The 15740-nt window shown below is 36.7% G+C and overlaps 2 protein-coding genes across 5 annotated transcripts in view; one reads left to right on the forward strand and one right to left on the reverse strand.

Moving 5' to 3' along the window:
* LOC131668641 (transcription factor AP-2-epsilon) overlaps positions 1 to 5110 on the forward strand; it is a 176530-nt gene extending 171420 nt beyond the window's left edge. For both annotated transcript variants that reach the window (XM_058942983.1, XM_058942982.1), the window contains 3 exons: positions 2018 to 2159; positions 2295 to 2466; positions 2529 to 5110. In XM_058942983.1, the coding sequence (XP_058798966.1) occupies positions 2018 to 2159; positions 2295 to 2466; positions 2529 to 2663 (449 nt within the window). In that variant the 3' untranslated portion in view covers positions 2664 to 5110. The remainder of the gene's footprint in view (positions 1 to 2017; positions 2160 to 2294; positions 2467 to 2528) is intronic.
* Positions 5111 to 5570: 460 nt separating this feature from the next.
* The window catches only part of LOC131668685 (KH domain-containing, RNA-binding, signal transduction-associated protein 2-like), an 85460-nt gene continuing 75290 nt past the window's right edge, over positions 5571 to 15740 (reverse strand). The window contains exons 4-9 of one of the 3 annotated variants that reach the window (XM_058943052.1): positions 15351 to 15657; positions 15005 to 15119; positions 14732 to 14845; positions 10255 to 10373; positions 6490 to 6590; positions 5571 to 5710 (exon numbers count right to left, since the gene is read on the reverse strand). In XM_058943052.1, coding sequence (XP_058799035.1) covers positions 5669 to 5710; positions 6490 to 6590; positions 10255 to 10373; positions 14732 to 14845; positions 15005 to 15119; positions 15351 to 15657 — 798 coding nt within the window. In that variant the 3' untranslated portion in view covers positions 5571 to 5668. Of the gene's footprint in view, positions 5711 to 5740; positions 6591 to 7765; positions 9237 to 10254; positions 10374 to 14731; positions 14846 to 15004; positions 15120 to 15350; positions 15658 to 15740 lie in introns of those variants that run through there. The other 2 variants (XM_058943051.1, XM_058943053.1) reach the window with 2 other exon arrangements.

Here is a 15740-nt window from a genome sequence, read left to right on the forward strand (position 1 = left end):
TATGTACCCAGGATATGAGTAGAGGATGGTGATTGACAAGCATTTGGAAAGCGATGAAGCAATTCTGCCTTTCATTTACTAAATCTTTAAAATTGAGACGACTTTTTTAGAAACGACTGACCCAACATTCTTAATGAATACCGCGTGCGTGAATATCATTGTAAATCATCGGTGAATTTCAAAATACATACATTACTTGACGATTTGCATTTACACTCACTTAGCCAATTAAAACAAATAAAAATTTTTGATAAAAAAGTCTTTTCGTGTATGGATCGGAATACACATGTCGGCGTTGATCGCGTGATTATGAAACGAAAATTGTCCGTTGCCGGACGAACGGGATCATCATGTAACTGTGCTTAACCGTGCAGAAGGGTACATTAAAGTTTCTTTTGTATCAATTTTTTTCCTTCCCAACCCGTCTCATTTTTTTTCAGTCGGTTGATGATAATTGAATTGAAAAGAAAAAAAATGTCATTACTTTTGAATCGAGAGTGGCAAGAAAAACATTACACAAGAAGTTACATAGTCAATCATACCGAGTGCGTTATAAAAAAGTTGAAAAAGAAATTCAGATAAATTGTATTCGCACTGTAGTTGTGAATTTCAATTAAAGGCATGACAGTAAAGAGCTTTCTTGGAATGCCAAACGAGCGGCACCCAAGCCGCTTCGAAACAAAGTATACATATACGAGTACATCTTCGCAGGTCCCCGCAACAATTTGCATGGAAATGCTTTGGGCGCACCTGTTGTTGCGGCAGCGACGGGACAATCAGCGAAAGATTTAAAGTCTTAATCTCTAGATACATAACGGTATGACAATAAAGAGAGGAATATATAGGAAGCTCGAATGTATTTATTTTTTATTAATTTCTTTTTACTTCTTTGGTTGTCGAAAAGGGCGCTGTTTATGGTTTTTGCGCTTTCTCACGCTGACTTATATGCCGGCAATTAAGTGAGTAGCGCCGCGCGTTTATATTCTTGCTGTGGCCGATGGGCCGAAGCAGATAAAAGGCAAAAGACGACGACGAAAAACGAAACGAGGTGAAAGTTGAGGGGGATGGGGGGGAGGAGAGTCTCAAAGCTGCTATCGCACATTCTGCGCCACGTGTTGAAATGAAAACATCGATTACTGCCTGGGCCTCGTGCGCGCTCACCGATGCTCGCTCTCATTGTTACTTGCCGAAAGGGGGATTGTCATTATTCGGATGCAAGCGCTATCGGGCGCGAATTATATTTGCTAAATGATGATGCATCAAAAAGAGTCGCTTGAATGAAAGCGCCGTACGCGCGCGCGCGCGCGTGTGTGTTTGCGCGTACACACCTCGAAGGTTTCAACTTGTTCTTTGTCGTCGATGACCGAACGTACGCGCGCGTCCGCTTTATTCTCTCTTTTTTTTTCTGCCTTTTGCTCAAGCGAACTTCTTTAGATTTCATCGCGTCAGGCTACTACTCATCATTTACAATTCTAGCAAATGGGGAGAGCAACCATTTCACGCTTTAATAGCCCGGGCAAAAAAATATCACCGGTAGGCGCAAAATCGGGCTCGTACATTTCTATGAAAGAAAGCGCGGGTCGGTCGTGGGCGAGCGGCTAGAATAGATAAGCGAAGTAAAACCGCAAGATGAAAACAACAAAGCGCTGAAAATGTAGCGTAATCATGTGTCCCAATTTCTTCTTTGCGAGGCACTACATCGCGCGCGGCATCAAGTATCAGCTGCTTGAAATCTGCCCGGATATGCGTAGGAAGCGAGCGAGCGAGCGAGCGCCAGCCTGGCAGGTTCGCAGATTCGCATCGTTATTACGACTCTTTTACAAGAGATAAATTGCTCGTAACGGCAAAAAAATAAAGAGCGAGGCCGGAAGTAAAAGTGTTGAGATGGCAATCTTTAATGGTCGCTTTTGACAAGTGGACTTGTCAAAAGCGAGATTAGAGCCGATCCTTGAACTTTTAGAAATTTATGCGAGGGAACTGTCGAGTAAGATCAATGTATCTCGTTGGCTGTTCGCAGGAGAGGCAATACACTTGGCTAGGGACTTTGGCTACGTGTGCGAAACGGAGTTCCCGGCAAAGCAGGTCGCCGAATACCTGAGTCGGCAGCACTGCGAGCCTCAGGATTCCTACAGGAGAAAAGAGCTTCTACACGCCACCAAGTAAGTCATCAGCGTCATCTTCAAATTCCTCGCGCTTTCTTTCTGGTCTTTCTTTTTGTGTAAACAACGAAAGCTCGCACAGCCGGGACTTTTAATAGACGTGCCGAGTGACCGCCGTTCGCTTTCTTTTCCCAGGCAGATCACCAAAGAGCTAATGGACCTTCTGAACCAGGACAGGTCACCGTTGTGCAATACACGGCCGCAGCACATACTGGACCCAAGCATACAGCGACACCTCACGCACTTCTCTTTGATATCGCACGGGTTTGGCAGTCCCGCCATCGTCGCTGCGCTCACAGCGATACAGGTACGTGTGCCATTCGCTCGACAACGAGAATGCGGTATTTAAAGTTGCTTACTGATTTGCAGAAGTTCCTAAGCGAGTCGCTCAATCACCTGGAGAAGATGTATCCGGGCAATGGCAGCGGCGTCACCAGCAGTCAGCAGTCCTCTCTCGACGTCAAGAACAAGGACATGAGCCTGATGAACGATCTGAAAAAGTGACGCCCGGAGGACACGCCGACCTCGAACGTCGTTACCTCGATCAGGCACTCGTGGCCCTACAATTGAGTGCCCCGCGCTGGTGCGAACTCGTTGCGTCGACGGCCTACGAACAACAAATCAACCCTCCTCTCGTGATGCTTTTCTCGACGAACAAGCGCAATCGAGACGCCGTCCGAGAACTATTATCGAATTATCGAGTCGTGTACACGCATGCACACACACACGTACACACGCACATACATACATACCTATAGGGACCTAATCTCTTTATCACTCGTTTAGTATAATCTTTCTTACGTCACCATTCTTTCCAGTCATTTCTCAATAACCGAGTGTGTCGTTTTCTCAAAGTAATCATGCACAATTTACGTATCATACACTCGCGCGCGCGCGCGCGCCCACGCTCTCTCGTCGCAACTTTGGACAATCTTTTCTATAGGATGACTCAAGTGACACGTAAACGAACACTGAGCCTTTTAATAATGTCGTGCCAATGCAAACACAAAAATTAAAAAAATCAAGACTTGCCATTACAAAGACGTGCCAATAATGTAGATCTTGTGCGAGACGCCTACGCGATACGTAATCGGACGTAATATTGACGAGGCTCGATGGCGATATTCCATAATTGATATATATATATATATAGGTCAATGAGAGCGAGTACACATCTCACAACAAGGAATAACCTCTCAAGCGTTTTCATTCAGTTTTTCTCTGCGGTGCGCGAATTCAACTTAATCAAACGGATGAAATTTAAAATTCACAGCTCGACTTCGCAAGTCACGAATTTTAATGGATTTCGTATTCTCGCGCGCGCGCTCTCTTCAACTTCCTACGCCATTACCGTGAGTGAGAGAGAGAGAGAGAGAGAGAGAGAGAGAGAGAGAAGTTAGTTGTTTAAATATTTAAAAAAAATCTGTACATATACCTATCTTGAGATTAATTTGTACTTTATGCGTTCGATTAACTTTCTAATTACTTTTTTTCCATTTGTTTAGCGAATAGCAAATCATACGTAGACGAGATATACTTTTTTCTTTAATGAATAGATAGTTACGACATCATTTTTCGATTCTTCGTGAAATGTAGCCTTGCGCTAGGCTCGGGTCTGTCTCTATGCAGAAAGAACACGAGGAAACATACCACATGACGTGTATGTATTTGTATATAATTAAGTACAGTCGTGCGTAATTCGACGTAAGAAGTATATAGGATTATATATATAAATATAAATAGCGACGAGAAAAATCGTCGTGAAAGAATCGCATGAAGTACAACATCGGGTGATCCTGAGACATATCTAACTTTGTAAACTAAAAAGTCATACGAGTCTAAACAACAAAAATAACACATTGATATAAATTCAAATAACTGAGATAAAAAAAGAAGCTATACTTTGATGGCATTTGATGCCGATCGAAGCTATCCTGTACAGAGCATTTGAATTTTTCTTGTGATATAATCATATACAATTATTAAAGATAAATATAAATATATACATATGTATGTGTATATATCATTTGCGGAAAAAATACATTCCATGTTTTCGAATCTAGTTACGGTAACTTAGAAAAGCATATTATTCAAAGTTTTTTCTTGTCAGCCGTCAATTGAAACAGGCAATGCTGGAAAAATGCTTGCGTGCGATGCATTTTATTTGTTTGAGCTACAGCGAAATATAGATATAAAAATAACAATATTTAATCGAATTAATTGAAGAAATACATTGAACCATCTGCCGATTATATGTTAAGTACTTACCAATATGCAGCTCGAATGAAAAAAACATGCGTCGCTCGTCAAGCAAAAGCAGTGCAGGTCTTTTGTGTAAGGAACAACTCCATGTGCGAATAAGAAAAAAAATTATCGATCGTTGTATTTGTGCTTACCATTCCATTTAATTTGTAATGTGCAATGACGGCACGGGCAGACAATGATGTAAAAGAATACCTATGTACATTAAAGATCATTAAGTGCGAGGCAGGCCGGAAAGTCAATTTGAAATTGCAATATAATTATTAAAAAAAATTGTATTCCTCGCGTTGCTATTCATCACATGGAGTTCTTTGAAGAAAAAATATATTTGTCGTATTATTGACGATGAAGAATCCCTTTCCGAATTATTTTCACTAATGACAACTTACACATAGCAGAATCCGTTAGCGCTTTAAGCTCTCATTCTCCGTAAATTAAAATAAAATTAATGAAAAGGAAAAAAGAAATAAAAAGAAAAAGTCGCACTTTTTTATAATCTCGCTAGAGCCAGCGTAGAAAAGCTATTTTCTACCGGGAATTTCTGTGCCAACTGTGAAGAATGTTGTAGACGATTTTTTTTGTTGAGGCATCATTCTAATCTTGTAAGATACTCAGATATAGCTTTATTGAATATATTTCAAGTTAGCAGTACATTATATTCTGATATTAATACGGTTCATTTTTGTATATTGGTGTGTGATAAATAAATAAGAATATTGTTTCTAAGCAAAATGTTTCACATTATTTGGTTCCTCTCTACAGAGATTCTTTTGCCTTTCCAATCAAGTATGATCAAAATTATTTAAACGTACAGGAATATTCTATGATCAGTGATACCGACACTTGTCTGATATGGTAAAGAACACGATAGAAATTTTCATTACCGGCTATAATTTCCCGCCTTCCAACTTTGGCAAGTTGCTGCCATCTTCGAGCTGGGGATGGAACTAATTTAAGGGATAATCATTAACGTACTATCAGACGATAACTTACAAGTCTCGTTAAAAGATCATTTTAAAGAATATTAGTCGAGAATCAACTTGTTATTTTGAAATGTGGATTCAAGTTAAACTTTTATATGTAATTTTTCTAGTAATTAATGTGGACAAGATAAGGACAAATAACGAGTAAAAAGAAATGCAAATTTATGGAAAAATAGATTTATGTGAATAACGTTATTATTTACATCATGTACAAATTTATATGTATGAATTGCACGTGTTTTAACGTGCGTTGAAGGTGCAGGATCATCCACCTTGTGCAAGTCCCAGTCGAGTGAGCATTTTTTGCTAAACAGATTAAAGCCATTATAATAGACATTAAATAATGAATACCGGTAATAATCATGAATGAGTGCAACCTAAAGAAATACAAATGATTGAAATTAATAGATTAGTAATAAGCTTGTGGCACCTGCGTCGTTCAAACGGGGAGTAATAAGAGACAAGAAAAATAAGAAGCGTCAATCAATTGCAGGAGCTTACGTCAGTCGTGAAAATTGCTTTGTCTCGGCGATTTCAAGTGTGCAGCAGCGGGAAGCTTGCGACAAGTTGACGGTTACCTTAACAGGGGAGAAAATTGGAGAGGGCTAGTCCGTTCGAATGAGAGAGCTAGAGATAGAGGTTCGTGTGCAGCGGGGCGGCGTGGTGAAATAGGAATAGCCGTTAATTCCGTTGGCGCGTCGGCGGCCCTTCCGCAGGTCGCGCGCAATTACGCGACGTAAGAAGCCAAGTGGGAGAGAGAGCTTGCGGTCCCCAGTGGGCAGCAGCCGAGCCGCAGCAATTTCACTGATACTTTGGCCCCAACATGTGTGAATTTACGACCGGACACGTGTCGAACAGTCTTAACGTGCTCGCGCGCGCGCACCATACTGCAGTGATTAACGTCGTTACAACGCAGCTCGCGGAACTCGACAAATCGTCAACGAGCGAGCTACGGCAAAAGGGAGCCAGAGAAATTGACGCGACACTCAAGCGCTTCCTCTCTACAGCAGCATGCGACTCGACTGATGATCGCCTTAAAACAGACGCGTCAAAGTGGCCTGCACACCATGCCGGCGCGTACTTACGTCAAAGTACTTTACGGTCCACGGCTCTATTGGACACCAAGAAGGTTTCTGCTGCTCGCAGGAGCGCGGTGGCGCGCTTTCGGCCGCGAACCTCGCCGCACCTGATGAGAATATACGGTTATGCTCAATTAGAACTAAAATTACCTTGCCTCTTTCTGCACTCTCGACTCATTAAATTTCTATCCAATTTACTGATTTACATCGCCAAACGCGTATTAACACCCGGGGGTCGAATCGACTCCGTTAAGCAAAAAGATTTAGCGGGTGGAGACTTTTTTCTAGCTAAATAAACTCCACTCCAACTAGGCTTTCAAAATAAAAGTTGTGCACAAAGTGAAGATTTTTCCGAAATGCAACATTTCAAAATTTTACGTCATTTATTCTATTTTCAAATTCCTATGATTTCTTAAATGTACCAGCAAGACTTCTATATTTTTGGTGTACCGCTATCTTATTGAAAGAAATCCTTGCGTTGCGTTCCTTTGCTCTAAAATCATATATTTACTAAGTCAAAACAAATAGTTATTAATTAATATGCAACAATTTTTAGACGAGTCATTAATGTTCAAGCAGTTGATACTCTTTCAAGTTAAACATTTTTATAAATAAGTAATTCAAATAATTGAATTTATTAGAAAGGCAAAAGTAACCTTACATAAAGCATAATAGCATTAGCTTTAATATTAATTTATTTGCCGTGATTATCTTCTAATTAATTTTTTTCACCGTATACACAAGATTAATACTTCTATATTATAAACGATAATTTTAACTAAAGTTATATTTAAATAATTGATGTTGATTTACCTCTTTATATGTCTCCATATAAGTGATATGTAGAAAATTATCGATGATTATTGTAAGCGATATCAATATCACAAAAAACAATTTTCCGATTTTATCCTTTTATGATTGTTATGTGTACAGTGTACGAGTATACTACTCATGCGTGATACCAGTTGATTGAGTTATGGTTTTCGTTGGAGTCGGATCAAAAACTAGTACTACATTTACACATATTGAATCTTGAATGGCCTATTCATTCAGATACAATTTTACATTTTTTCAGTTTTTATAAATTTTATATTATTCGTAATACGTTATAGTAAATATATATTATTCTTTGTTTATTGCAGTATGAATTAACACTTCATGCTCAAAATTAACAAATTTTTATATTTTTTTCTCTTTAAATCGCAATAACTCAATTTGTTAATTTAAATAACATACAGTCATGTCAACGTGTTTATTACAGTTTTTACTAAGGCCAGTCAAAAATATCTTTATATGATTTTTGGTGTTTGTTTTCTATGCTGGTCTATATAAGCGTACATTGACAAATATTTTTGGAAAGGTATTTATTATTTACAATGTAATTTGATTTCATTTTTATTTTATTATATTATCATTGTCATACATAATTATGATAAAAAATGCATTAAAATTAAATATTCGCCATTTACTGTATGTATTAGTTACTGTTGGTGACGTACATATTCAATACCCATTATTTTTAACAAAACATGTTCTATACGCATCTTATATTACGCCTCGCTAGCGTTGGACATTATGTTTAGGTTGATTAAGAAGATACACTTTTAGTAATTTTTTCTGATGTATTTTTTTATGAAACAACTCGTTTATCGTGTTTAAGTTTGTTCGTATAATTGATAATGTGAGAATTCTGATTAGATCAAGACATCATCTAAAACACCTATAAACTACAGTTTAATTCTACTGCATTAATATTGCCCTACCTGAATATTAAATGAAATCGTGATTATTTAATTGTTGTATTACAGAAATTACAGCGAAAAAGTTGTGTTTATTTTTCTTTTGACGATTAACATCTCGCCCTCTGAAGTCGGATGAGAAATACATTTTATGTTATTTATAAGGATGCACGTCAACGGTTGAACTATTTCTAGTCCTCAATTAAATTCTCTATTTAATTCATTTTGTTTCTCTAAATGGACGTAGCACTTCATGCTACAACTTAACAAATGAAGTTGAAACTCAGTAAAAGGTTTAGGTTTGCCGTAGCATTCTGATTAGTTTGTTCGCGGTACTTTGTGAGGTCCTTAACTTTCTTTAAGTTTTCCTGCGTTCTATTAATGTATTCTTTTTTGTTTTCTTATCATAACTTATGGCATGGCATATAGGTTACAATTTTTAATTTTTAAAGTGAATCGATTTTTTTTGTTAGTCCTTAAACTCTCTTTTGCATAATTAGGCCACAATTGTTATTAATTATAATGTAATTCAATTCGAAGGAAGTGAAAAAGTACATTAGCTATTTCGGCACGCAATTGCAATAAACCTTCCCCCGCACAAACCATCGGTTGACGCCCATGATCCATTGATTTTAGCTAGTTGTAAAAAAAATCAACTTTATAAGATGGTGAAATCTAATAAACTAAAATAAAAATATTACGTAAGAATTGAGTAAATATATACGTATTGTAATCTAGAGAATCACAAAAAGAAGAATCGATATCGTCACTACTGATGATACGTCAACAGAAATTATGATAAAGGCGAATAATGCGGCGCTGAGTTTTAATCCTTGAGTAATACATCTAGGATGGATCGCATTAGTCTTGGAAACATTTACTTAGCGGGACGTGAGTAGGGGGCGGCACGGTAGCGCGAGCTTGCGCCCGAGCCCCCGGCGCCGGTTGTCGTTGTCTTGTATGACTTCCATGCGCGGCTATGAGATGAGTCCTCGAATTTCATCGATCGTTGCACTTGAATTATTAAGGGTTTTTAAAAAATTTTTTCGATTAGTATGCTTGTCCAACATTTGCGTTGAGTTTGTTTCTTTAACGTTAATTTTTGTCGCTTGTAACAACATTTTTCTCTTTCTAAAATATTATCGTGATTTATAGTTGTCAAATTAAAAGCATGTGTCTGGCGTAGAACAAAGTTTTTATTGCTTATTCAAAGATTACGTCTAATTTATCGATGTTGAAATGTGAAATGATATATTGCGCATATTTATGAAACAACTCTCGATCTATTGCAATATGTTATGTGTCACATTAAATATTTGGATCGTCAGATTGTAGTTAAAAGTTAATTAATATGTTTATAAAATTTAATAGATATAAAGTTTCGAGAATAGTTTATTTTTCATAGCATTTCAAGCGAAATTAATTATTGTATTAAAATTATTTTTAATTTATCTCTAAAATTGCTTTCAAGGTATATGATTCATTAAAACTAAAATAAAGTTTATTTTATTATTTCACGTTATTTCATGTTACGAGCGAGAAAGAGCCAGCAGTATTTAAATCTGTATCTATAACTAATAACAAAAACATTCGCATGGCGTTAAAAGTAACGTACTACGTATTAAAAACATATGTCGCGCGCTGACTAGCTGAATAATGAATACTGGACATCTCTTTTGATAAGATGTCTGCTATTCAAACAAGTTTTTTAATTGTATTGAACGATATCGGTTAATTAATTTTTATTGGATTAAACGTCAAAGGGCAAAAAACAGATTTTACAAGAGCCCACCAATGATACAGGTGCTGATAATATCATTCCATTGTTTCTTTTGAAAGCGAGATGCGTTTAAAATTGCAATTTATTATTGAACGTACTCATTGAATATCTTTCTGCGAAAGTCACGTATCGCGTTTTTTATTCGTACCCGGTAAATAAATAAAAGCGGCTTTTTTTTCTCCCACTGCTAGCTCTTTCCTCGACGTAACCTACATTCGATGCGGCTCTCGAAGTATTGAAAAATGGATTTACCAGGATAATCCGGCGACTCGTAGTAGTCGTGGGAAGAACCGTGGGGCCCAGCCTCTTCTTCGTAGTCATACGAAGCACTGGCATACCTGGAGGATGGAGGCGGCGGATACATTTCTTCACTGAAAACAGGAGGAAAAAAACAAGAGGCACCGAGATGCCAAGTCAGTCGATTAAGGCGCGAGACGTCTTGCCTACGAGTTATCATGCAAAATTGATGCCGCTACGCGCTCGCGGATTCTACTTCTGTTTGGCTTTTCTCTATTCCACGAAAGAGCTACTATTTCCTTTTGGCTGTGTTCCCCGATTTTACAACGATGAACATATTTCTATACGTGAGCTAAAATACATTTCGCGGTTACTTGCGAGTCTGGAACATTAAATGGAAAACCGAGGAATGTTGTGCATATGTACGGCACGGATGCACTCGGAATTCATTACATCCATCCAGAAATGCAAACGCTTTAGAAATCAATTAAGCATTAACTTTTAGCTACACGAACAGAAAATTTTCCGAAAAATTACAGTGATGGCCACTAGTAATCTGGGACGTCAAAGACATTTACCATTTTTTACAATAATTTTGGTTAATTTAAAAAAATTGTACTCATCGATAATTGTAGAAATTTAGTTTAATCGGTGCAACAGAGGTTTTATAGTCAGTTGCGTCATTGGCAGTAATAGCCGTGCTTTGACAATTAGACACAGGAAAACAATATAATATTATACAACTTTATTAGCTCATTGAATAAATCAGTCAAGATAAATAAATTAGGTGAATTTTTAACATTCGTAACATGAAAATAGATATCATAATTCAGTTATCGACCTAATCTAAAAGCTCTTCTACCGGTCTTGGACTTTGAAAGACATATATTCTGTTTATGATATAAAGGACTTTGTTGTTATTGACTTTCTCTTTTGTGATTTTCTAGTATCAAAATGGTAACAATGTATTTTCTTTTTGCTAGTTCTAAGTTAACCACTGCATTTATACAAGAAACATTACTTTTCAAGGTTGTTCCTGATGACTGTCCAAGGGGCTTTGATGATAATGTATTTGTGTATGTATTTGTATATGTATATTTTTCAATGATTATGAGACTAACAATCCCTTAGGCAACTATAGAGGTATCGCAAAGTGTGGTACGATTTACATATTAATTCCTTATCTAACTCCTGATATGCAAGCAAAGCTTGAAAATATTGTTTTCCAGATAGAAAAACACAGATATTTGTTAAGCTTTGTCTCGTATTAAGATATAATTTAGGCTTGAATGAAATTCTTGGTTTTATTACAAATATCCGTATTACAAATTCACTTTTTTGTAGATTTTGTTCTATGCGTCGCGAAAATATGTGCAAAATGTTCGTTGAAGATGGAAATTTCATTCGCACGAAAGAGAATGATGCACGACATTTGATTGTAAGAGATACAAAGGTGATAGAAATTATTGAAGAAAGTGTGTTTCATGCAATATTCAATGGCATTCGACTGAAAATTACACTGGAGGCGTTATGCATGATGATCTGAATGGGACGGTCCGATATGATCTAGCACTTTATTTACGTCAATTTATAAAAAATTATAAATTTTCCACATTGGAAGAATCAAATCATCTCATTAAAGAACACATATTCAAAAAAAAGGTTAAAAATGTCAGTATCAGAAATGCTATATATCATTCGCCATATTAAAATTATTATTGGTTATTTTATACCGGAAAATAACAAAGAATGGAAATTATTCAAAATGTTACGCTCCATTATTAAAAGATCTGTAAGTAGCTGTGTTTATAAAAGTATTGCACATACTCTGCGATTAAAAATTTCTAATTATTTGAAGAGTCTTAATAAAAATTTTCCCGGTCAGGAAAAGCCAAAGCATTACTTGTGATAATACTATCTCCGAATACTATTTATGATTGAATCTTTATGGGAAATAAGTTTTGTGCATTTTTTGAAGCTTTTCATAGAGTAGAAAAAACGACAGCTGCAGTATCGCTAAATAGGATAAATATATGTCATACAATTGCAATTAAATATCAATTGCGATTTAATCAATGATTATTACAAGAACTATCATCTGATTTTGAAACTAACAATTATGTGACTTTACTGAAGATAATTTAAAAATTTGTTTAAAAATTATCAAAGTTTTCCTACATTTATACAGATTTGCTCGAAGCTCTCTTAAAAACAAGATATGTTTTGACAACAAATTCAATAAGCTTTGAAGGATATTATACAAATGTAGAAAACATTATTATAATTCCTCAAGAAGATGGCTCTCAATTTTATAAAGTATCTGAAATTATTTACATTGATAAGGATAAGTTCATCAATATAGGTGTTTTTCATAAATTTAGTTTCAGATAAACATATAACGTTTTATCCAATTGATCCTGCAAAAAATCAGTCTGTTACTTTGAGAAAAGAATCCTTGTATGGTATCTCTCTCTCTTATTGTGCTAGAAGCCCAAATGGCAAAAACGTACTTTGTAAAAAATTGGTTTAAATAGTTTTAATCATTAAGGTTGCTGGTAAGGGTGCTGTACTTTTTACTTACAATTCAATAAAAACAAATTTTATAAAACGCGTTATCGTTTATATTTTACACGCCCATTACATAGCATACTCCATCCTATAAATAACTCATAAATTCTACCATGTTTTATATACATAATTTACTGTGTATTTCAGCTCATTCCATCAATGACTTGAATGCACATACATGAAATTTCGCGTCTGTAATTATTAACCTCTAAAGTTGTAATATGTACATACATTAATAGCTTTCGATAATTTTATTACATTTGTTTATACTTACATTCATAATATTGAAGTGACTTTTCAATTCAAATTAGCATATGATTGAATCTGCTGCTTAATTTTGTCAGTTAAATCATTTGTATTCCAACGAAGGAAAGTCAAAGTATAATCAACGTAAAGAGGTGGTGATTTCACCGTGGTGTATCATAAAATTCCGCTGAATATCATTACGAAAATTATAAGGCTCCCAGGAAAAATTGCCATACAAAAAATAGTATTTACGCGAATCAAGATAAAAATGATGGTGTGTTAATAATTTTTATCGAGTAACTATAGCGTCCTAAGATTACCGTTACGCATCCTGTTTTTTCTAATGAATTTCATTATAACTTTTCAGAAAATTTTCTTTCAGTGTAAACATTAAATTGAAATATTCAATTTAAAATATAAATATTTTTCAGCAAGTTCAAGCGTTCTATTGATAGAACGACTGCAAGTTTAGGTAGCTCAAAGTGTGAATTCTTATGCAAAAAAGGAGAAACTGTTATTTGCGATTCCGATACGTGAGGGCACATTTAAATAGCAGAAAAAAGGGAAAAAGTGAGCGCGCAGCGAAAAATTCGAGTTGAAAAAGAACTGAGCTACACGTTTGCATGAATATTCGAGCTCGCAATAAACTAGTATAAGAAGAGCGAGAAAGTAGCTTCAAGGTTAAGGAATGGAGCGCTGATAGCGCCAAGTTTTTTCAGCAACAAAATGCAGTACAGCAAAAGAAGCAGCGTGTAAAATCCAGGCGCGACAAGTCGGAGCAATTTTTAACTTATTCCTTTACGTAAGCCGATATTGGAATCGACTTGGCCTCGTTTTCCCTCTCTCAACTAGAATGTCCCCCCAAGTAAAAGAACATCCACCCACTGATTAATTGCGAGCAATAGCAATCGCTCTTGCGACTTTATTCCGCGGCGAACTATGGATTTGCCGTTAATCTCTCATGTATCTTTGCTACTGAACATTTAGAAACTTTCGACGCAATTTGCCAAACGAAGTCGGTTGCTGCTGCGCGTTTGAATAAATGAGACTTTGTCAAAACTTTCGAGACTTGAACTTATAGGTATCACTCGTTTCCACATAATTTAACGCGGGATTGTCTGAAGAATAGAAATTATAAGCATAAATATACTGATCGGCTGATTCGAATTTCCGTTGACCGTCGCAATAATGCTAAACGTTTCCGATTGTGAGATATCAAACGAATGATGATGAGAATCATGCAAGCAACGCGATCTTTCGGATCCTCCAAGTTTGACATTGAGAATTCTCAGCGCGCATTAAGGTTTTAAATTTCGTAGTATTATTCAAACAAGGAAGTTGGCGAAGAAGATTTTGGTGAAGGCGGATAGAGCGAAGCACTGGGTAAATATTACATCAAACATTCATGAAGTAAGTTTAGGCAAAGAAACGAAATTCCCAGTTAAGTAAGCGCAGGAAAATAACTATACCCATTTCAGAACAGCGCGGACTATTTCAAAGTCAAATAATACATTTAAATAAATTATAACTTGAACCATTACAACTTAATGAAAACTAACAGACAGTTCCAATTTCTTTTTAATCAACTTCGAGATAAACCTTATCAGTGGTGCGAAGCAATCAAATTATAAAAAAGTACCTTTTTTAAAGCAGAAGGCTTAATATCCAAACTACTTACTTCGATGATGAGTAGTGACGGTCGCTACCAGCGTAACGACTACCGCTATTTGAGGAGTATTCGTAGTCGTGATGAGAGGCACGGCCGGCTGTTGGTGGTGGGGTCGACTCGTACCTGTGTGTAAATAAATATTCAACCACTGAGCAAGCTATTATGTCCGTTGAACTTTTTGACTTTTATTTTATAATTAGACAAGTGATTATCAATAACTGCCTCGCTTCATGAAAATGAACCTCATTCTAAAAGTCTATCGAATAAAACGTCAAAATTTACCCATAGCTTTGATCCATAGCAACTCTAGCGCGATCCAAAATCGAGAAAACTTTAGTCTTGGCCGCTACGGGACGAGCAGCTGGTCCGCGTGGCGCTGGTGGGGGTGGAAGAATTGCTGCAAACAAAAGATAACGCGCGGACGATATGAATTTGTAATTCATAAGTGCAATGGAATTAGGTTGAAATCTGCAATCTAAATTGTCTTTTCGTTATTTCTCATTCAGCTTATTCGAAAAAGATATTTTATATATCGATCACACGATCATTCATTAAAAATACTATTTCTTTTTATCAACAGCCGACAATAAATATCTATCGATTTGTTTGAACAAAGAATGAAACTTACGTCTAGCTGGTCCACGCATAGCAGGTGGTCCTGGTGGTACAGGTCTGCCAACTGGTCTGAGTATACCTCCTCGTGCACTTGGTCGTCTCTCCTCGATGGGCTCCTCAACGATGTGCTCCATCTCGCGCATCTGCTCCTGGCGGATGTTGTCATTGTTGTCGGGAATCAGGTACTTGCGCACCTCGGCCAAAGCGAAAGCAATGCGGGCGTGTGCTTCGGCTGGTGGTGCCAATGCTATTATCTCCACGTGCAAGTCGTCCGTCAAGTGAGCATACTTCGGGTCCAATGACTTGCGCAGGTCTTCTTCCTGCAAAAACAAAAATCAAGTTACATCGATCTTGCTATCTCGCTCACTATACGCAAGAGTGCAATACCGAAGTAAAATCGCTG

The sequence above is a fragment of the Phymastichus coffea genome, unplaced genomic scaffold (genome assembly GCF_024137745.1).
Source record: "Phymastichus coffea isolate CEN01 unplaced genomic scaffold, Cenicafe_Pcof_1.1 PCOF00082, whole genome shotgun sequence".
In the NCBI taxonomy this organism is placed as follows: domain Eukaryota; kingdom Metazoa; phylum Arthropoda; class Insecta; order Hymenoptera; family Eulophidae; genus Phymastichus; species Phymastichus coffea.